Here is a 22705-nt window from a genome sequence, read left to right on the forward strand (position 1 = left end):
TACTTCTTACATTGAGAAGGTTTTTTCACGTTAAAATATTATGTCTCTTTTAGGGATGACAACGGGTCGGGTTGGACTCGGGTTTTGCCGTTCTCAAACCCAAACTCATTGGGTTTGGGTGGGGTTTACCCAAACCCGTTATAGCCTCAAACTTACATCCTAATCTAACTTAATGCATAGTGTTTTTTGAAAAACAAAACGCAAATTATATGATTTTGTTATGAAAAAACCTTTTATTATATGTTCTTTGCAAACAAATATAGTATCTTGTTGTTCAAATATAATCAAATTGTTAACAAATCAAGTTGTTAACATGGTATATATATTGTAATTTTATATATATTGTTCGGGTTCGGGTGCGGGTTTCACCAATACCAAACTCAAACCCAAACCCAAACCTAAACATATCGGGTTTTACCCGTAAAATCGGGTCGGGTTCAGGCGAGGCCCGCATATTGCTCCTCATCTTCCCCAAAATTCTTCCACCATCTTCCCCTTCTACCATCCTCCTCCTACTTCTCTTCTTCTTGACTAAAAGTGACCTATTTCTCTAAACATAGGGGCTCTTGCTAAGAAAAAAAAAAAATAAATAAATACTTCGGGATGGATCGATGGATGGACGGAACTAAAATACAGGACTGAAAACGTATTTAACCTAATTTAAAAATAATATTTCCCCATATTACTTTTTAATCCTCTTTCTTTAAAATGGCCCAAATATAGTCTGAGTTTGGCACTTTTTGGGCTAAAGTGAGAGGCCTAGCAAGCATAACCAATTTGGGCTCACTTTTTTATTTGCATTTTTTCCAAAACGCACAGCATAACTCCGTTTGCAGTTTGCAGGCAATTGCTCTGTGGAAGAAGCGGATGAGACGAGAAGTTCAAAGAAAGGATAACATTACACTTCCGAGTTCCGAGGTACCCATTTCTTTCATTCTTCATCTTACATGAGTTTTCCCTTTTTGTTCTATCATAGAGTGTGATTCTTTGATGTGGTTGGTTCGTTGAGGGGTTTGTAAATTTTAATGTTGGAGACTAAAAATTGGTGTTGGGACTAGAATAAAAGGGTTGTAGGGTTGGTGGAATGTGCAGGACTTCTTTAAGCAGTGTATATGAGCTCAAACTCTGGTGAAATTGTGCTAGGAAACCAAGAGGGGACTTATTGGGGATTTTCTTTTAGTAATGTCCTTATAAAAATGTAAATGATAACTTGGTAGGTTACAGGGGCTGAAGTATTGCATCAAAAGCAATCACAATATGCCATGCAAGAGGAACAATTTCTTGTGTTTTAAATTTTAATTAAAGTAAAAATATATTTTCTGATTTAGCGGAATTCGACTGGATGACTGTGTAAACTTTTGCTTGCACTGAAAGTGCATATTTCTTTAATCCTTAGTTTTTTAATTTAGAATATAGTCTTCCCTTGAGTTAATGTGGTTGATTGGTTTGTTCTGGGCTCCTTGAATTTTGGTGTTGGATACTAAAATATGGTAAGACAAGACTTTTGTGTATCTTCTTAGGGAAAAGGGTTTCGGGTTTGTGGTGTCTGTTTTTTGTAAGGTTTTCATTGGAGTTTCCATTCTGTCAACGGTGGTTGCATTTCTGTTTGGAAATTGTTGAAGAAAATAATGCTCGAGATATGCATGTCCTTGATGTGTGTGTCTGACTCTCTGGTAGTATTATGGTAGGTAGTAGTTTAATGTTTCAGTTGTAGAAATCTGACTGGAAGCTTGATTATATGAAATGCTAGATTGTAATGTCTGAATTTTGGAGTAGCTGATCTGATTGACCAAAATGAATACCGCTCAAGTTACTGCATGGCAGCCTGGGATTTGTGTGAAGAATATATCTCAGTTACACCAGCTTGATACAACACCATGTATTTTACCAATGAATACCCATCCTCGTTCTCGTATCGTGATGAAACTAAGAGAAAAACCGTCATTTGGCTTTAAATGTCTTCCTATTTTGAAATCTCGGAAACCTCTCCGTATATGCTTTGCTGGTGGAGAAGGAATGATGGGTGATAATGATGAGGTATTGCACCTTCTCTCTAGTTACTATTTACTAATTAGTATGTTTTCGCTATTATATTAAGATTTTTTATTGTCAGCACAGCATGCTCTTATTGTTCTTATGGAATTATGGGGTTGTGTAATGTCTGAAATATGGGGAACCTTATATTTCTAACTACGATAAACCCCCATCCACATTATTGCACCTGGGATTTATGTCATCTCTCTCTCTGTCTCAGACTCTCAGTTGCATTGCACCATTTTCCTTGTTAACTTTGTATGTCTAGAAATAAAATGGTGAGTCTGAAAAATATTGCTTAATGTTCACTTCTCGAAAGCAAAGTTAGTTTGGGCTAGAATATGCGTTATTCCTTCACCATATATCTGTATAATTTACCCTTGGTTTTTTAATTATGTCAATTTATCCCCCTTCAAATTAGAAAAAAACAAATTCATTTATTTATTTGTATTAGCTCTTGAACTCATTTGTTAATTTTCTGGTAATGGTTGATGCTCCTGATATGAAGCGTTTATTACCAATTACAAAAAGTTACTGTTTTATTTAAAGAAACGTGAATTAGGAAATGACACAATGCAAAGGTTCAATAGGATAAATTGCTATAGCAAAGGACTAGGGTATACAACATGAACACCTAAGATGAAGTATTGTGTTTTTTACCAAAAGTATGTTTACTAGTAGTAGCCCAAAAGTTAGATTAGAATAGAAGTAGCTCTTTAATTTTCAATATTTTTCTAGCTCAAAAGATTGCCACTAATTTCTGTCCGTCATGAAGTAAAGGAGAACCACTATAATTTTTGGATTGGATATTCCTACATTTCACTAACATTATAAATGTAACCAGAATTCCCCATGGAAATCTATTGAGAAAGCTATGGAAAAATTTAAGGGACAATCAATAGAAGATGTGCTACGGCAGCAAATTCAAAAAGGTGAATATTTTGACAATGGCGGCAGTGGAGCCAAGCCACCGGGTGGCAGTGGCGGCGGCGGCGGCGGCGGTGGTGGTGACAGTCCTGATGAAACTGATGGACCAGAAGAAGAAAGCTTTGCTGAAATGTTGGATGAGAATCTCCAAGTGATTTTAGCAACCCTTGGCTTTATATTTCTGGTACTCTCTTTCTCTCTATTTATATGTGACTATGTAGCTTTATGTAGTGGTAGAAATATACTGGTGTATCATTCACTCTATAGCTTAAGCTTTTTGGTTTTTTGGTTCATGACATGGAATTAGAGTCTCTAAGACCAAGTGGTCTAGAGTTCAACCCTTGCTGCTCCCATTATTCCAATAAAAGAAGTTGAATTTTAGCCCATGGCAGGTGGGTCCACCCTTCAAGCCCAAGTAGGTTCTTGCATGAGAGGGTGTGTTAAAAGTATAATATAAAATCATTCATGTGTCATTCACCGAACAACTTAAGCTATTCAGATTATTGGTTCATGACATGTACAAATGAAATAAGTCACTCATTTTCATTCCCTCGCGGCTACTGTGCATTGTTATTGTGTGCATGCCCAACTATGAGTTGTGAGAACTTAAAAAGAAAGGTTTAGAAGGAAGTAACTAGTAAAAGAATGATTGTACTTAAGTATGTGACTAGTGGAAGAAGAAGAATTTCAATTTAAACTACATTAATATAATTACTGGTAGAAGTAGTTAATTGCTGAATTACTTAGAGTGTATGATTGTATTCATATGTAAACTTCTATTGAGATAGGAGTCACCTTGGACATGATTAACAGAGTTTATTGGAGATAGGCCTGTCCTTGTTTCTTAATGTTCAAGATCTACGTGTTTTTCAGTACATTTATATCCTCACTGGTGAGGAGCTGACAAAGCTAGCTAGAGACTATATCAAGTATTTATTCGGCGGAAGTCAGAGCGTTCGACTGAAGACTGCCATGGTAAAATGGGGACAAATCTACAGGAGCATGACAACGAAGAAAGAGGTTGATGAGTTTTGGTTGGAGAGGGCCATTATGAACACCCCAACATGGTGGTACGACCCGGAAGATCTCCGCGAAGCCCTTAGGAATAGCTATGAATATGGTTCAGATTCAGATGATGATGAAGATGAATAATTTTTCTAGAGTTTGTAGCACCCTGTATTCAGTGTATTTCTCTTCCTTATATTTCTTTTGCCTTCAAGATTAATAGGGCAAGGACAGTTGTAACTTGTAAGGTTCTTCTATATGAACTATAGTTGTTTTCCTGTGAACATTTGGAGCCCATTTGTTATCATTCTTTTTGCTACATTTTTTGTATTAAAGCCATCACCGCATGTTTGGTACTTGCCTCACTGTTCCAAACTATATAAACTGCATTAATTTGCGCAATGTTGATTACAATGACTATTCGTATGTCGGCTTTTGTACCCAAGTGGTATAGTTTATTTTGGAAATTACAGCTTTAGGGTATTTTTTTTTTTATTTACCAAACTAGTATAAATCGCCACTGTCAGTGGCGATTCTACTTTTTTTTTTAATTTTTTCAAAGAATCGCCAATGCTATTGGCGTTTTTGTTTTTGTTTTTTTTTTCATTTTTTAAATAAATCGCCAACCATGTTGGCGTTTTCTTTTCTTTTTTTTTAAACTTTTTTTTTTCCTTAAAATCGCCAACTTGCGTGGCGTTTTCTTATTTTTATTATTTATTTATTTTTTCTTAAAATCGCCAACACAGTTGGCTTTTTCTACTTTTTGTTTTTTTTATTTTTTTTAAATAGTAATTAAAATGGTATTTAATCAATTGATACTCACACACAATTTTGTGTCATTACTCACTTTTGCAACACTTTGATCATAAATATTTGAACCGATATTTAAAGATAAACATGCATTACATAATTTAGTTTAAGAGAAAATTATTTTTTATTGTGGAGTCGAGCAGCAATGGATTTTTTCCCGCACACGTTGGGGTCGTTGCCTTCGAGGTTCCCTGTAATAAATGAGGTTTGTGAATTCAATTTAAAGTTGTAATAATGTTTTATTTGTTAATAACTTGTAATAACGTTTTAAAATTGTATAAACAATTCATATGAACACCATAGGATGCACCTAAAATAAGGAGGATAATCAACGATTCTTCCAACTTTAAGTGCTGGAAGAACCTCGAAGGCAACGACCCCAACGTGTGCGGAAAAAAATGCATTGCTGCTCGACTCCACAATTAAAAATAATTTTCTCTTGAACTAAATTATGTAATGCATATGTTTATCTTTAAATATCGGTTCAAATATTTATGATCAAAGTGTTGCAAAATTGAGTAATGGCACAAAATTGTGTGTGAGTATCAATTTGTTAAATACCATTTTAATTACTATTTTAAAAAGAATTTAAAAAAACAAAAAGTAGAAAGCGCCAACTGTGTTGGCGATTTTAAGAAAAAATAAATAAAAAGAAAACGCCAATTGTGTTGGCGATTTTAAGAAAAAAAAAGAAAAAGAAAAGAAAGGAAAACGCCAACATGATTGGCGATTTATTTAAAAAACGAAAAAAAAAAAAACAAAAACGCCAATAGCATTGGCGATTCTTTAAAAAAATTAAAAAAAAAAGTAGAATCGCCACTGACAGTGACGATTTATACTAGTTTGGTAAATATAAAAAAAAGTACCCCAAAGCAGTAATTTCCAAAATAAACTATACCATTTGGGTACAAAAGCCTCATATGTCCAAATGTGCACCTTTTAAAAAGTAGTGTAAAATTACACCCATAGATTTCACCAGATGCAACAGGTAATTCAAATATTTTAATTTTTTTATATAATAAAAAGAAAATATATTTTCTTGGTTAATATGGTTAAATTGACAGAAAAGCCCTTGTTAGGTTTAGAATTGGGACAACGGTGACTTGAAGACAACAAACTGAAGCTCCACAGCGGACTCTGAATGATGCTTCTCCAATTGGATAGACACCACCACCAATTCCACCATTGAAAGAGATGTCAATGAAAGTATGAAACCTTATTCACCCGAGGCACAAACCCTCTCTCCATATCTGGACTCATAAAAAACATTGAAACCAGATTCACCATAAACCCTCCCTCCCTCTTCCCTTGGTTAGGAACCATTTTCTCCCCCTCCCTGACATGTTCGGTTCATAGCGACAAAATAGCCATGTAGTTGTTTTTCAATTTTTCATTCTCGTAATAGAACAGATCCCCTTTTCAATGGGTTGAATACAATTACCAAGCTGTAATGGTTCTGTCCTTCACCCTCTTCGCGGCGCGGGTTTGCCCATAGCCTGGTTCAGATCTATTGGTGCGAGTGGTTTGTGGTGGTAACCCTCGTCGTTGAGCTGGTGGTCGCGGTGATGAAAGTCACCATTGAGGCGGATCCTGCTTTTGGCGTGCGTTGCCAACTACCCTTCCGCCACTTCATGATAAGCCTCGTCTTCAACCTTCGTGGGTTTCTTGTGGCCTAATTCATATTCATCGGGGTGGGTAGTGGCAGTGACGGTGACCCTCACCGTTGAGGTGGTGGCCTTAACCCTCTCATCGTTTGTTCCGATGACCTGCTGTATATGGTGAATCTGTGCCAAACTTCCAATTTGCAGAGCAAAGTTGTATAAGTGTATATTCTCTCATTTTCTTTTATTATATATTAAAAAAATTAAAAAACCTGGGCAACTTGCTGCATCCGGTCAAATCCATAGGTGCAATTTTACACCTTTTTTTTTTTGTAGGAAGCAAGTTAGACCTTTGTAGAGATGATAACACATGTTTAAAAATTGGAAAAGTCATTTGTTGGGAGAGACAACTACCATGGTTATAAAACTTGAGAGTTTACGTAATCTCGTATAGTGTCCGTAAACTGGAAAAGTAAACTTGACTCGTGAACTTGACTCACACTTGTAAGAGTTGAAGAGTTTAACTCATAAAAAAATAATATTAAAAACCAAAATAATAATGAAAAACACTTAATTTTAAAAATACTTAAATAGCCAAATTCTACAATAACTAACTTATAAGAACATGTTAAAATGATATAAAACAACCTAAGTTCATAAGAAAAAATAATATAGTTCATTAAGTAAAAGTCAGAAAACTTAAACAAGAGAAAATTAGTCAAAATCACGAGATTTTAACGTGGAAATCTTTTTTAATGTGAGAAGTAAAAATCACGAGCACAAGTTAATCAATCAAACTCCATTAAGATCAAATTAAGGGTTTAAAAGAGTCTCTTTCACAACACAAATCGTTCTCAACAACTAGGCAAACACAAAGCAACAAGCTTGAAATAGAGAACTAAGAATATTAGAAAAAATTAGAATATTTGCTGCTTCCAGAGCTCAATTTCTCCCACCTCAAACAATCTCAGCCGCAATCCAGCGGTGAACAAAAGTGCAGTGGCGAATCTCCTACGACTGCTCTGAGTTGAAGAAGCCCCCTTAATTGTTAATTGAAAATATAAGTGTCAGCCACACCAACCTCATTAAATGACGTGGACAATGTCACATAAGCGATCACCAAACATGTAGACATTTTGTCTGAGCCTAGATTCAATCACGATTTTTTTTTTGTGAATAGATGAGAACTAAAAACAAAAAAGAAATAAACTAAACAAGGCAACAAAACAACGCTGATCCAAAGCAAGCATCATACTCAACTCAGTCGGGAGCAAGGACCGATTTCGAAGACCAAATTGACAACGCAAGCCCAAAGAAGCAAGCCCACCACCGCACACATATTAGCCTCACGCGGGATATTTCAGAAACTAACACACCATGGAAGAGTTAAAACATCTACAAGTTCCACCAACAAAGTTCCCAAGTTTGACATCAAAGGGGGGGGATCCAACATCTGAATAACATCAAGAGAGTCACTCTCACAAATGGCATGTCAAAAACTCAACTCTCAAGCTAAAAGAAGGCCATGTTTGATGGTCATCAACTCATCCGAGAGCGCACGAGGCCCAGTAGAGGGGCCCAAGAAACCACCCAACCAAGAAGCAGAAGCATTACGACCACCAAATTGAATCAACTGCTTGCGTAAGTCACAGATGCCGTCAGCGTTAAGTTTAACCACATAACCACAGGAAACACCAAAGAAGCTTGCGAGAGTGGGAAGAACCAGAGATGGGAAGACGACTCAGGAATTCATCAAGTGTAAATTATTTCTAAATATTCCTCTAATCGTAAAGATTAAAATGCAATTTTACTTCAGTGTGAGACTAAATTTGGCTTACAGTAAAATTAGAGCGACCAAAAACATATTAAACTTAATAATTGAAATATGAACGTTTTTTCTATTGACAAAAGAGGGAAATTGAAATATGAACTTTTTAAGTAAATGAATTATATTTTTTTATGTACCTTTTTTTTTAATTAATAATAACAAACGAAACATATAGATGTAATCACAAGAAAATGCAGAACATAGTAGCACACACAGGTGCTGCACCAAGGCAACTCTTCTGAATCCTTAATGCTGCGGCTTGCACTGCGAAGAGCTTCTTCAGCGGCCACCGCGTACACCCTTAATGGCGGTGGCCGGTTAATTTCCGGTTCGGCGTCGAGTCCGAGCCTTTCGATATGGAGGCGGAGGAAGGAGTTGGGGAAAGAAGGCCTCGTCGTCGCTAAAGAGCTCAAGAGGCTCCAATCCGACCCGGTCCGCCTCGACCGGTTCATCCGGTCCAGCGTTTCTCGCTTACTCAAGTCAGACCTTGTTGCCGTCCTCGCTGAGTTTCAGAGACAGGACAATGTCTTTCTCTCCATCAAGGTTCTTTCTTTTTCTTTTATCTGTTTCTCATAGATGGAAGTTGAACACTTTTTATTTATATAAATTTTTTTAATTAATTAGGTTAGCTGATATATTGATTTTTTTGTGTGGTATTGTTGATTTCTAGATTGTCATTTTGGTGTGTGATAACTAATATGAGAAGGTTAAGTGATGGATTTGGTGGCACTTAATTGTTTACTTGGGAAGTTACATAGAAGATCAGCTAGGTCATTTAAACTGGAATTTGTCTTTTAATGGTGATAAGAAGCAAAAAGAAAAATAGAAACCGTTTTTGTTGAATTTTGCTCTTTTAAAGTCAGTAATAATTCACTTTAAATAAAAAAATGTCAAGATATTCCAGTCACTGGTACGAAAATAAGGGTTATTCGAGATAATTAGTATTGGTTTTCTTTTTTATGTAAGAGCTAACTTTAGATGAATCAAAATCCTTTCTATGCTAATTACAAGTTACAATGTTACTTGCAGCCAACAATATGGCCTTACCCTGTCTTAATCTCAATATGATGCTAGATTCATTATGTTTCTTACATTTTCATTGAGTATGAGTTGCATTGTAGCAAAGCAACCCGGTGATTATGGACTGGACATGAGCTGTCACATTCTAATGCCCTGAAAAATATAATTTTAATTTTTAGGGGGGGAGGTCTTTGATATCAACTCTTGAATGTTGGAAGACATTGATGTTTGTAGAGTAGGGTGGCTATCAGGGTATGAATGCTTTCATAAGCTTCAGAAAAAGCCGAGAAAATATTAATCCAAATTTCAAAGAGCAAATAGACCTACTATTTTATTGTATTGACCATTAACAAAAACTAATTTCCAGTTGTGTACTCCTGTCATCTTGAAAGCTTGGCCTATCTGAGAAGAAGCAACAAGAGAGTGTGTTTTTGAACTCTTGACCTAACTCTTACGAGTTCACGATTCTAAAACACAATCGCATGTAAAGAGTAAACTCTCTTTTTGACAAAATTGATAAACTCTGTTGTTTTGATAAGTTCTGAGGATGTATAAATGGTGTTGGCCTCAAAATGTACACTACTACACTTTTGGTTGACGCTCTTAAATCTTATGTACTTGGGTTGAATTGCTTATGCTCTGTAATGTGTTCGATTATAAAGCTAATTTTATGTTTTCATCAGTTTTTCCCTTTTGTTAACCACAAGATAATGTTAGTGCTTGGCAAAGTATAATTAACATAAAAGTAGGGCGGTTGGGCCAAGTATAGAGTTATGTTTATACCTTTTAGTTGCTTTGTTATGAAGTTGTGACGTTGAATGCATATGGATATGGTATTATATATGTTTGGATAACAAGATATATTTTCTAAATAGTATTTTTGATGCATTTAAACTCGTAACAGCTCAAGAATTGTGTTTAGGATTTGACTTTATCAAGTCTTCATGAGTTTTCCTAAACACTCAAGTAACAAACTCTAAGCATTGTCTTGGATGTAAACTCATAAGAGAATTGAGATTAATGAGAGAGCACTACCTAATAAGAAATGACATTCATTTTTGTTGAAATTATGAAGATCAAGTGATCAACTATCCAGCTAATTCTTCTCCTACTTATTTTTGAGCTATATTTGAGAAAAAAATATCTTGAGCAAACCAATTGATTTGCTTTGTTTCATACTCCTATGCTACTGTACTTTATGACTGAAAATGACTTATTTAATCCTAATGTGTAATGAATATGTAATACAAATTGAACCAGAAAAAACACAATAATTGAGTGCAGAGCAAAATTCTTGATGTTGACTTTGACTTAGCTAAGTAATTGATCTCAAATTTGAACGTGCATGGGTTATTTAACTATGAATCTTTCATTTCTCAGTTGTATGATATTGTGCGCAAAGAAATTTGGTACAGGCCGGACATGTTCTTCTACAGAGACATGCTTATGATGCTTGCAAGAAACAGAAGGGTTGAAGAAGCAAAGAGAGTCTGGAATGATTTGAAAGGGGAGGAGGTTTTATTTGATCAGCATACATTTGGAGACATCATTAGATCTTTTCTAGACAGTGGATTGCCCTCAGAGGCAATGGAAATATATGAAGAAATGAGACAATCCCCTGAGCCCCCTCTGTCGTTGCCTTTTCGCGTGATATTGAAAGGGCTCATTCCATATCCAGAACTAAGAGAAAAGGTAAAAGATGACTTTTTAGAGGTTTTCCCTGATATGATCATCTATGACCCACCCGAGGACTTGTTCGATGATGATGAAAAACCCAAGGATGAAGCTAATGAGAATGTTACTGCTTGATGTTGAGATATTGATGCTTACAGCTTGATGTCATGCAATGTGGGGAGATGGTAGCTGTTGTTGTAAGTATCCACAAATTGTTTTGCTTCTGTTTTGGTCAGCTCAGATTTTCCAACTTTTGAAGTTCTGTTTTTTTTTTAGTGTAATCATTGTACATCTGAGCCTCAACAGAATGAGAGAATGTTGATTTTGATGATGCATTACTTGAGCTTAGGTTTGAAATAGATAAGGAGGTTGTTCAATGATAAAAATATTTAGTGCTGATTTTGTTAGTTGGCTTTTAGTTCTCTAAGTGTAGTTTTTAAGCTGGTTTTTGTTGCCTTTTATCAGGGTGAATTATGCTTTCCCCTTAGTATGTAGGCTCTTAGTTTTATCTTGGCTTAATTCCAGTTTGGGTCCCTGATGTTTCACAAATGTGTGGTCTGCACCCCCGTGTTTAAAATGTGCGGTCAAGCTCCATGATGTCTCTAAAACGTGTGATCCAAGCCCTTCCGTCTGTTTCCGTCAGTTGACCGAACGGAGCTCGCCACCAGGTCATTCATTAAATAACGTGGTTTGTCCACGTGTAATAAAACATCTGAGCCTCAACATAATGAGAGAATGTTGATTTTGATGATGCATTACTTGAGCTTAGGTTTGAAATAGATAAGGAGGTTGTTCAATGATAAAAATATTTAGTGCTGATTTTGTTAGTTGGCTTTTAGTTCTCTAAGTGTAGTTTTTAAGCTGGTTTTTGTTGCCTTTTATCAGGGTGAATTATGCTTTCCCCTTGGTATGTAGGCTCTTAGTTTTATCTTGACTTAATTCCAGTTTGGGCCCCTGTTGTTTCACAAATGTGTGGTCTGCACCCCCGTGTTTAAAATGTGCTGTCAAGCTCCATGATGTCTCTAAAACGGGTGATCCAAGCCCTTCCGTCTGTTTCCGCCAGTTGACCGAACGGAGTTCGCCACCAGGTCATTCATTAAATGACGTGGTCTGTCCATGTGTAATAAAACTTTATTTAAACCTTTTTTTTTTCACCAAATAAATTCCGCCCCCCCCCCCCAAATGTAAAACCTGATCCCCCCAAATTTAACCTACAATTAACCTAACCTAAGTACCTAACCCACAACATCCAATCACATTAACCAACCTTCTTCACAAACACAACACAATCTCCTCAAGAACCCACCTCCAACCCTAGAACAAAAACACGATGATTCTTGGAGAGAAAAGGGGGGGACAAGGTCCTAAGAACACACACCTCCAACCCCACCACCATCTCATCATTTTCAACCTCAACAACCAAAAAGCCAACAATGCCAAAAAATGAGATAAGAAATCCAGATATCCCAGAAATTGAAAGCAATAACTTTTACAAAATTGAAAGCAACCTTCCACCAAAATAGCAAAAAAAAAAAAAAAAACCAGAAATTGAAACCTAGGAATCATATATCCAAAAACCCAAACCCATCCCCTAAACCTCACATTCTTCATCTCAAATCTCTTTCACTTACAAAAATTTTTACAATTTGTAAACCCCAAATCCTTGTTCTAGCAGAAATCCAGATGATGGGAAACCAAAAGATTGCAACTTTGGTGGTGAAAATAACATCTCAAGCAAAGGGGAACCAGAAATAAAAAAATTAGAAAATAAAATTGAACGAAATCGTGCCCCAATCTTCACAACCAGAAGCTCCGTCCTTTCGCACCATGACCTCTCTTCTCCAACTCGATATCTCCTTCATCTGAACCATCAGATTGAAACCGCACCATGACCCAGATATCATCATCAGAGCTTCGTCCTTTCGCAACCCCTCTCCTCTCACTCTCTCTTTCGCGATCTACCACGCACAGATCTGTGGCATGAAACTCTCAACACCGACCTAGGGTTTTGGTTTGGGGTTTGGGGGAGGGAGGATGACGGTGAGGGGGTGAGGGAGAGAAGAAGGAAAAGCTGGTGCTGGGTTTGGGGTTAGAATGTTAGATTTACGGTTGGGCTTCCATGGACCTTGGTCTTGATTTGAAGTTTAAGCATTTGGATAATTTCGGGATTTGGGTAATTTTTTGGAATAGAGACAATCATGCATCTTCTTCCATGTGTTTTGTTGATTTTGTATGGTGGGAGAAGATGAGATAATGTAAAAAAAGAAGAAGAGTAGTTAAATTTGTGTTTAATTGTTGTTATTGAGTAGAAGAATGAGGAATGAAGCTCCGTTAGGTCAACTGACGGAAACAGACGGAAGGACTTGGATCGCATATTTTAGAGACATCAGGAAGCTTGACTGCACATTTTAAACACGGGGGGTGCAGAGTGCACATTTATGAAACATCAGAGACTCAAACTGGAATTAAGCCTTTTATCTTTCTTTTGTTCCTCTTGTACGGGCCGGAGTCCCTTCACTTCATATATATTTGGCTTTTCCAAAAAAAGAAAATATTTAGTGCTTTTTTCTTTTGGTTTTATATTTGACTTCGAGCAATTCCATTGAAGCATCATATCTATTAATCTCTTACTACCGCTTAAGTGAATAGATTTTAAATATATGTTTTATGAATATAACCTCCTCTAAAGCGTGACTTTAGAAGGTAAGATAAGAAATCACATCAATTGGTTGATACATAAATGGTCAACATTTAGAGAACATCTTAGTTTCTTATACACATGTACGTATATTATCGTAATTTCGACCATTGATTTTTCAATAAAAATAATTTATTTTATTCTTTAAAGTGATTCACTCACATAGTCACATTAAAAAAGTCCTTATACGATGTTAGGGAAAATGCCATCGCCACAGTCAAACCAAATCTTTAGCTAATTTTTCATCTCTTGCTCATTGTGATTGGTATATTCTTGGGCTGGAGATTAAATTTGTCCATAATTTTGTGTTGTGGTAAGCACTGTAAAAATACGGTGGAAATTGATGTTATTATTCACTCATTTAACAGATTCTCATATGAACAACTCTGCAAGCAATTAAAAGTCCTGGGTCACGATTAATTAAAATCTTTACACCAAATTCAAACCTTCAGGTAAAGTTCACACAAATTACAGCACTTTATCTGACCAATTAGGAGCCACAGTATTTGGTATGATTTTTCACATCTGGGTATCAAGTAGATATGTATTTATAGGGTGTAACAACTTCGGTTCAAGTATGATTTATACATGAATACAACAATTTCCTTGCCACCTATTAAACATGAAGGAAATCAAATAACTAGAAAGAAATATACAAGTGAAAAGAAACAAGAGTAAGCTTACAAAGATCTTACATGTCTTTAAATATTTACAAGGATTGCTACAAACGGGATACAAGGAAGCATCATGGCCTAAACAGGACAAAAAAATGTGTACTTTTAAAGATATAAACAGCTTCCTAAAGGTTAGATCTTGTTTACATAACAAAAAAGCCCATCAAATTAATTACATGATCAAAATTACCACAATGAAACATGGTAACTTTTGAATACCACATCAAAACTTAATCAATCACCTAGCAAGCAAAGTGGCTGTCTCATGCTAAGCTCCCGTTTAAGTGCAGGAAATCGCTCCAAATCATGGGAAGCACTTAAAATTTTCTGCAAACAATCAATTTTGGACAATTGGAAATTCATATTGTAGTAATTTAAATGAAAGAACATTATATAGATAGTAGTGAGATCATAATCTACAAAGAGATTGAAAAAGAAAACCCAACAAATAGGCTAACCCAAGAAAAGCCAAACAATAGAAAACTAAAAAGCCAAAGGAAATAAAGAAACCAAGCAAACGGCCAGCTCAACAAAGAACCGCTGAACCGCCCTAGCTAAAACACTTCAAGAAACCCAAACAACGCACCCCTAACGATGGTATCCATATACCAACAACCAAGAAAAGCTCCAAAAGTGGTAGAGCCAAAACCCAAAAAACACTCAACACCCGTTTCTGGCCCTACGAGACCCAATCTGCTCAGCAAAAGCTTGAATGGCCTCATCGTCTGAACATTGGAAAACCACACCAGCACATTTCCCCAGCATAAAGTCAGGGATAATCCACTGATATTGTTGAGAAAGCAATTTCTTTTTGAGAAATCAAATCCACTTATATTGTTGGAAGAACATTATAATTAGATCTATTGAAATATAGCAAAGACTATTTCAGCTGGTACATTTTCTTATGGTGGGGGCACTAGAACTTGGAATCAAATCCCACATCAACACTGAAGAAGATAAACAATGCATGTACCGTAAAAGTTTTCTGAGACCTAACCAATGTACTATTTCCTAAACTATACCTTAAACACAAGCTGCAAGTGTCGGTAAAAACCACCGGGAACAACACAACAAATCACTGTTCACAATATGTGCTGCAGTATTCCAACCTAATCATTGTTAATTAACATGATTTGAAAAATCCAATTTTCTAGGTCAACTTAGGTAACCAACACTACTAGTCTCATTAGGGAATAGACTATGAAAACATGCATATAAAGAAACCTGAACTATAATGACTGTACAAGGAATCAACATAAATTCATAACTTCCCTTTATCTAATGCTCGAGTTCCTACTAAAAGGATGAACTCTTCTAAGTAGTTGTGTGAATCTTGTGATCTTTCTTCCCAACTCTAAGTCTTACTCGAGAACTATCCAAGATGAGTAGTAATGTTTCAGGGTACATAATTTTCATGTGGTTACAATTTAACCACCCCCGTCACTTCTGACACATCCTATCATCTTCAACTATAATCTCTCTTGATCGCCTAATTCACCCATCAGAATACATTTTCAATGCAATATTACATTTATCTACATTACAAGCTGTACTCCAAAATCAATACATGAGGTGTTGTATGATAAAAACTTAAAATCGAGCATCTTCATTTTTCATTATTCTCTCAGTACCAAAGAATTGAAGTATGATATAGCCTGGTTTGATCTACATAAACAGAGTAATTTTTTAGGCCCCACCTTCTCCTGATGAAATGCATAAAAAGGGGATAGAAAATTTATGTGATATTTAAGCTGATTTTTAAGTGGCCATGTATTAAAAGTAACAAATAACCATACAAATGTTTAGCACACAACTCGTATAAATAACTATTAAAGAATGTTAGGAAACAATATTTACCAGTGCCGCAACGTGTGCTTCTTGTAAAATATTTCCATCAACTTCCAATCGGGTAATAGGAAACTCAGGAAGATGTCCAGATTGTTTCTTCCCAAGCAAGTCACCAGGTCCACGCAATAAAAGGTCCATATTAGCAAGATGGAACCCATCTGATGATTGCTCCAGTACTTTCAAACGATTTAGGCTACTTGCAGTCGACGCTACTAGTATACATTTTGACTGCCGTGTTCCGCGACCAACTCGTCCCCTGAGTTGGTGTAATTGGGCAATTCCAAACCTCTCAGAATTCAACACAACCATCATAGATGCGTCTGGAACGTCAACACCAATTTCAATTACTTGTGTGGCAAGTAGTATATGCATTTCTCCAGTCCTAAACTTTTTTAACGTTTCTTCTTTTTCATCACTTTTCATTTTTCCATGTAGTAAACCACAATTGTATCCATGAAACCGGTTTGACATAGCTTCAAAATCTGCAGAAGCAGCACGAAGCTGAGGCAACTGCTCAGAGAGTTCAATAATTGGGTAGACAAGATAAACTTTTCCCCCGTCTTCCAACTCATTCATCATCATCTGTGAAAAACACACCTTTCAAATTAAAAAAAATGTACATCACAAATCCCTGTTCTAATCTTATGCAAATAGTACACATCGAATTTGAGAGCTAATCAATTCACAGAATATGCTTGTAAAATAGTGGACACAGGTCACTGTGTATCATACAACTCTAATACAATGCTGACACATTAGGGATTGGGTGGAAAAAGTTAAAGAGATAAGTAACACAAAAAAGTACAATTCACTGATTGGGTCCACGGAATTCAAAATAATGACCATTTATACTAATGCTAAAACTAGAACTATGAAAAGAAATTTATACCCTACACTTGGAGCACCAAAAAAGTAATTGCTTATTTAGCCAATAGGACTATCCTAATTACTATATAGTAATATTTAATAACTTCCCACATTATATAATAGGTTGTGTATCCTCTAATTATACAATACTTTTGATAACTTTTTTTATGATATATATAAAAAAAAAATCTTTTTCATGATAATGTTCTATTACATAAAATATATTTCTCCTCTTTCTAACACTACGTTAATGCTTAGGGACATGACAACAAAACTAAATTCATTGACATTAAAAGGTAGAAAGAAATGAGGAATCCAACATAAAACGTCGTATTGTTTATGTGAGTGATACAAAGGCTTGATATTTTCATTTAATAAATACATATAAGCACCATGTCATACAGAGGTATATTTAAGAGCTCCATCATCTAGATTTCATTTCTTAAATTAGAAACTTGAGGTCAATTATCCAAAATAAAACACCAAACCCTACAGATAGAAAAATGATAAAGATATGATTAAGAACATTTTTGAAAGGACTGTCACCTTGTAGACATCCTCGAATCCTTTGTCATTTCCTTCAATGGTATATGTTTGAACAGGAATTCTTCCTGGAGGTAAGTCAGTTATCTGTGATAGGAATAGGTGAAAAAGTAAGCATTTGCAACTGAAAATAATTTTACAACCTGAATTCTGAAAAATGGCAACAGTAGGACAAAGTGAAGCAATAAACATAAAATCTCTTCCAAAGTTTTTTTAAAGTTTCTATTATCTTTTTTGCAATAGTTATTTTGATAATAGAACCACAAATGAAATATCAGGAATGAAAAAATTAAGGCATATTTTTTTTCTTCTTCGTGTCATCAATTCTATATAACATATACCTGGGTCCTAAATTTCTCTAGTCCATGCCCAATACTTGAAATTAATATAGACTTCTTTCTCTGTTCATTTGCTCGTTTTCTAGTATCCATAAATTAGACTACTTCGGCAATATCTCTACATGACATGGGATCGTAACAGCCCCAGCACACCCAAGATTGGACATCTGAAGCGTTGTGTTTGTAGAACTACAATGAACACAGCCTAGTGTGGCTTTCAGGGGTGGCTGAATGAAGGCAACTAGGGGTTAACAATAAAAGTGGAATTTTGGGTTCAATATCGAATCTATGAGACTCTGATACTATCTTAAAATTCAGATTATGTATAACACAACCCAAAAGCTAGCTCAAGAGTTGAGAGTGCCCAAGTTTTATCAGGACTACTTTGGCCATATCTCTTTTTATTCTAAGATCTCAAAATTAAGTACCTGTGTCAGTGACATATCCCCATATAAAGCAAGTGCAAGTGTCCTTGGGATGGGAGTAGCAGACATAGCAAGAACATGTGGAGCCATATATGCATCATTCCTTGAGGGCCTATCTGTAACGGCATCTTCCACACTGGAAATTGAAGAAGTACAAAATAACTGCGACAAAAGTTAGGAGGCCACAACAATATTATTAAAAATTCAGTTAAAAAAGATAGAGGGAAATGAAGACATCACTTCCAGGAATAAGAAACATAAGTCATTCGTTAAATCTAATTGCAGTGGCAAAGAAGATAAACTTAAAATTAAAAGCCACAGTTGTGGACACTTTGCTAAATCTACCCAACAGAAAAATTCTCGACTCTTAACTGGGCAAATAGTTCTTGACAATTACTAATAGTAAAACCATGCATATCACGTATATAACTTTAAACAAAACTACATGCATAAACCTAGAAGCAGTCATTCCATTCCGTGATGTCAATATAGCCACAATAATATACAACACGTGTAGGAGAGTCTCCAAGTGATATATCATATATGCAAATGGAATGGAAATATCCTTTGTCATAAAAACCATTGATTCCCTTTTTGGTAGTATCTTATCCTAATCTGCGCTCCTTTCTATCTAGTATCTTCCTTTATCATGTTCATGACTTTGATACAGCTCAAACTTGATGCGTAACTAAGAGAGTCCATCGCTGCTGCTTTACATAATATAACCATAACCATATTAAAATCCTGAAAAGAGAAATGTGAACCACCTTACTGTTAAATCTTCCTCTTTGAATCACACCAAAGCGATGCTGCTCATCCACCACAGCAATGCGTAAGGCTAAAAATTCCACACTTTCTGCTATCAAACTATGGGTTCCTATGACCATTGAAATTTCTCCAGTCTGGATACCCTGAAACATCATAACACGCTTAAAATTATAAGAATGTCACAATATTGGATTTGTAAGATTTTGGAGAAAAAATATTATAAGTCTCATTTATTAACAGTGAATGGTTACATCGCATTTATAGACTGTAGCTAAGCCTAACTCCTCATAACTCAATCCTAAAAGCTAAACAGCCATAACTAATTGTAATAGATTACAAGAGTTGTGATCCACTACAGCTGGGTGTACACTACTCCAATACTACCCCCTCAACCTCAAGAAGATTTCATGAATACAATCTGATTCTCATTGATGTGAATGAAAGATTATATTATCATGTATAGTGTGGCTGAGATTAGCACAGCTACAACCCTAACAACACCAATTAACTCTAACAGTAGCATAACTACTCTGTCTAGCAAGGATCCAGTGTATGGATGTGTATCTTATGCATATACTCTAACCCCTCTCAAGCTTATCTGGGTGAGGAAGATAGAGCACACATGCCAAGCTTGGACCGAAGTGCCATGAACCTGGAAGATGAAGGGCTTAGTAAGTGCATCTACAAGCTGTAGGTCTCCTGGTAGTGCTGAACAGAAAGCTGCTTTGAAGGACGTTCTTCACACGGACAAAGAAAAGGTCTAACTCCATGTGCTTTGTGCAGACATGCGGCAACAGGGTGTGGGCCAGAGAAACAGCACTTAGATTGTCACAGATTATAGAGGGTAAAGAAATTTTTGGATCCAGAGGATGATATACTTGAATCTCAGAATAACATTTTCTATTGAATGGGGTTTGTACAATATTTAGCTACTAATGGACATTTATCTTTCCTTGAATGCTATAAGAATGGGCTGGCTGGCCCCATACAAAAGGATGAAAATGGAAAAATCCATTAAGAGTCTCATTTGTCACTTCTCTTGATTTCCCACACACCTACCTATCATCTATCAGTCTCTTCAACCTCCCCCGCTCATTGGTACTGTGTGGAGAAGACGCTGGTTTGATTCTGTTGGAGAAAATAGAGAATAACGTGAAAGAGTAGAGAGAGAGATTGAGGGAAAATATATTATTGACTTAATTAAAAACGAAAGCAATACATGTCTTATATAAAAGACATAACTTACTAGAAGATAACTAAAAGATAACTTCTTATCATAATAACTAATTCGGTTATTATCTTTTATTCTAGCCTCTATCTAATACCACTATATCACTATCTATTAGCTAGATTTAATATTTGAATTAATATCCACAATACTCCCCCTTAATTCAAATACCCAAGAGATACTACACCTATCTCTTTCCTTAAAATCACAAATCTTCCAGTCTTGAAAGGTTTGGTGAAGATATCTGCCTTCTGCTCATCAGTGGGGCACTACACCAGCTCCAGCTTCCCTCCATTCACTTGTTCACGCAGAAAGTGAAATCTGACTTCAATGTGCTTACTTCTTCCATGAGAAATTGGATTTTTAGCAAGACTAATCGCTGAGATGTTGTCAACCATCAGCTCCATTGGCTTCTTAGTCACAAAACCCATTTCTTTTAACAGTTCTTCAAGCCAAACAGCCTGGCAGGCAGCAAAGGACCCTGCTATGTATTCAGCTTCACATGAGGAAAGAGCTATGACAGGTTGCTTCTTTGAGGTCCAAGAGATTGGAGCTCCATGCAGCTGAAACAAGTACCCAGAAGTACTTTTCCTGTCATCCAAGTCGCCACTATAGTCAGAATCTGTGTAGCCAACCAGTTCCAGCTCCTTTCCAAGCTTCTTCTGCCTTGGAAACAATATTCCATAATCTGTAGTACCCTGCAGATACCGCAAAATTCTTTTGGCAGCAGCCAAATGTGATTTCTTAGGTGCACACATGAACTTGCTAATGAGTCCTACACCATAGGAAATATCAGGCCTTGAGTTGCACAAAAATCTGAGTGAACCAACAAGTTGCTTGTACAGAGACGCATCAACATCCCCTTCATCATCCCTCCTCAACTTGATATTCACTTCAGATGGAGTTGTTACTGGATGACAATTCCCCATGTTGAACCTCTTCAGTATGTCTTTGATGTACTTCTGCTGGTACATGAAAATTCCTGCTGCAGTATACTCGAATTGCATGCCCAGGAAGTAACTTAGCTTTCCTAAATCTGACATCTCAAATTCAGACTTCAGAATCTGCTTCAGCTCATCAAGTTCTTTAGGATCTGACCCAGTTATCAACAAATCATCTACATATAGGCAGATGAGTAGCAAACCAGTGTCTCCATGACTCTTTCTGACATATACACCATACTCCACAGAACACCTATGAAACTTGAGTTGAAGGAGGAAACCATCAATTCTCTTATTCCATGCTCGTGGGGCCTGCTTCAAGCTATATAAGGCTTTGCTGAGCTTGAAAACCATGTTCTCTTTTCCTTGTATCTCAAATCCAGGAGGCTGACTCACATAAACCTCTTCTTCCAAAGGTCCATTCAGAAATGCAGATTTCACATCAAGCTGAAAAATAGGCCAGTTTCTCGCACTAGCAATGGAAACCACTAGTCTTATGGTTTCTATCCTTGCCACCGGTGCGAAAACCTCAGAATAATCCAGCCCAGGTTTTTGTAGAAAACCTCTAGCCACAAGCCTTGCCTTGTGCCTAGCAATAGAACCATCAGGATTTAACTTCTGTTTGAACACCCATTTAACCCCAATTTTGTGCTTATTTGGAGGTAAATGGACCAGAGACCAGGTCTGATTTTTCTCAATTGCTTTCAACTCATCAATCATAGCAGCCTTCCAAACTGGTTTTGCAAGAGCTTCCTCCACATGCAATGGCTCAGCGTCAGCCATCAAAGCAAAGTGAATCAGATCGCCTTCATCATTAACTGCATGGTCAGGGACTGTCTGATACTCACTATATCTTTCAGGCCTATTCCTCTGCCTTTGAGGTCTTGGAACATGGTCTGCAGAACCATCTGAATCAGCCTGATCATCATGTGGTAAAGCCTCAGAATTAGTTTGGTGGACATGTGATAAAGGTGCAGAATTACTGTTCTCACCCAGAACATCAAGTCCAAATCTTCTAAGACTGCTTCTGTTCTCCTTCCAGTCCCAGTGCTCTTTCTCAAGCACCATGACATCTCTGCTGAAAGTCATCTTCTTTCTTGTTGGATCATACAGCTTGTACGCACCAGTTGGATGATATCCAACTAAGATCATTGCTTCACTCTTGTCTTGTAGCTTGCTTCTCCTTTGATCTGGAACGTGCTTATAACAAAGTGAACCAAAAATCCTCAAATGACTAACCTTGGGTTTACTTCCAGTCCAAATTTCCTCAGGAACCTGTTCTGGAAGCCTCTTTGTTGGACATCTGTTAAGAATATAAGCAGCTACTGCCACTGCTTCTCCCCAAAAACTGAGGCAGAAATTTCTCCTTCAGCATGCTCCTTGTCATGTTGAGGATGGTTCTGTTTCTTCTCTCTGCTAGACCATTGTGTTGTGGGGTATAAGGGGCTGTAACTTCATGTTGCACACCACATTTCA

General features: G+C 36.6%; 3 protein-coding genes across 5 annotated transcripts in view; 2 read left to right on the plus strand and 1 right to left on the minus strand.

Annotated features, from left to right (window-relative positions):
• Positions 1-760: 760 nt before the first annotated feature.
• On the plus strand, positions 761-4322 carry LOC130737644 (uncharacterized). Its single transcript, XM_057589457.1, has 4 exons — positions 761-918; positions 1751-2037; positions 2879-3145; positions 3835-4322. Exons 2-4 carry the CDS (start codon positions 1795-1797, stop codon positions 4111-4113), a joined length of 789 nt encoding a protein of 262 aa, XP_057445440.1. The 5' UTR covers positions 761-918; positions 1751-1794; the 3' UTR covers positions 4114-4322.
• Positions 4323-8384: 4062 nt separating this feature from the next.
• Positions 8385-11726, plus strand: LOC130737645 (pentatricopeptide repeat-containing protein At1g62350). The gene is made up of 2 exons (XM_057589458.1): positions 8385-8748; positions 10606-11726. Exons 1-2 carry the CDS (start codon positions 8455-8457, stop codon positions 11032-11034), a joined length of 723 nt encoding a protein of 240 aa, XP_057445441.1. The 5' UTR covers positions 8385-8454; the 3' UTR covers positions 11035-11726.
• Positions 11727-14213: 2487 nt separating this feature from the next.
• LOC130737646 (ATP-dependent DNA helicase homolog RECG, chloroplastic) overlaps positions 14214-22705 on the minus strand; it is a 35155-nt gene continuing 26663 nt past the window's right edge. For all 3 annotated transcript variants that reach the window (XM_057589461.1, XM_057589460.1, XM_057589459.1), the window contains exons 13-17: positions 19060-19203; positions 18296-18454; positions 17533-17616; positions 16129-16701; positions 14214-14598 (exon numbers count right to left, since the gene is read on the minus strand). In XM_057589461.1, coding sequence (XP_057445444.1) covers positions 14506-14598; positions 16129-16701; positions 17533-17616; positions 18296-18454; positions 19060-19203 — 1053 coding nt within the window. In that variant the 3' untranslated portion in view covers positions 14214-14505. The remainder of the gene's footprint in view (positions 14599-16128; positions 16702-17532; positions 17617-18295; positions 18455-19059; positions 19204-22705) is intronic.

This window comes from Lotus japonicus, chromosome 2, assembly GCF_012489685.1.
Source record: "Lotus japonicus ecotype B-129 chromosome 2, LjGifu_v1.2".
Lineage (NCBI taxonomy): Eukaryota > Viridiplantae > Streptophyta > Magnoliopsida > Fabales > Fabaceae > Lotus > Lotus japonicus.

What these genes read in the sequence shown, in the direction of transcription:
- LOC130737644 (XM_057589457.1), top strand. Translation starts at nt 1,795, where the DNA reads ATGAATACCGCTCAAGTTACTGCATGGCAGCCTGGGATTTGTGTGAAG. An exon ending in TGATGGGTGATAATGATGAG is followed by an intron (nt 2,038 to 2,878) that starts GTATTGCACCTT and finishes AAATGTAACCAG; the next exon opens with AATTCCCCATGGAAATCTAT. An exon ending in CCCTTGGCTTTATATTTCTG is followed by an intron (nt 3,146 to 3,834) that starts GTACTCTCTTTC and finishes CGTGTTTTTCAG; the next exon opens with TACATTTATATCCTCACTGG.
- LOC130737645 (XM_057589458.1), top strand. Translation starts at nt 8,455, where the DNA reads ATGCTGCGGCTTGCACTGCGAAGAGCTTCTTCAGCGGCCACCGCGTAC. An exon ending in ATGTCTTTCTCTCCATCAAG is followed by an intron (nt 8,749 to 10,605) that starts GTTCTTTCTTTT and finishes TTCATTTCTCAG; the next exon opens with TTGTATGATATTGTGCGCAA.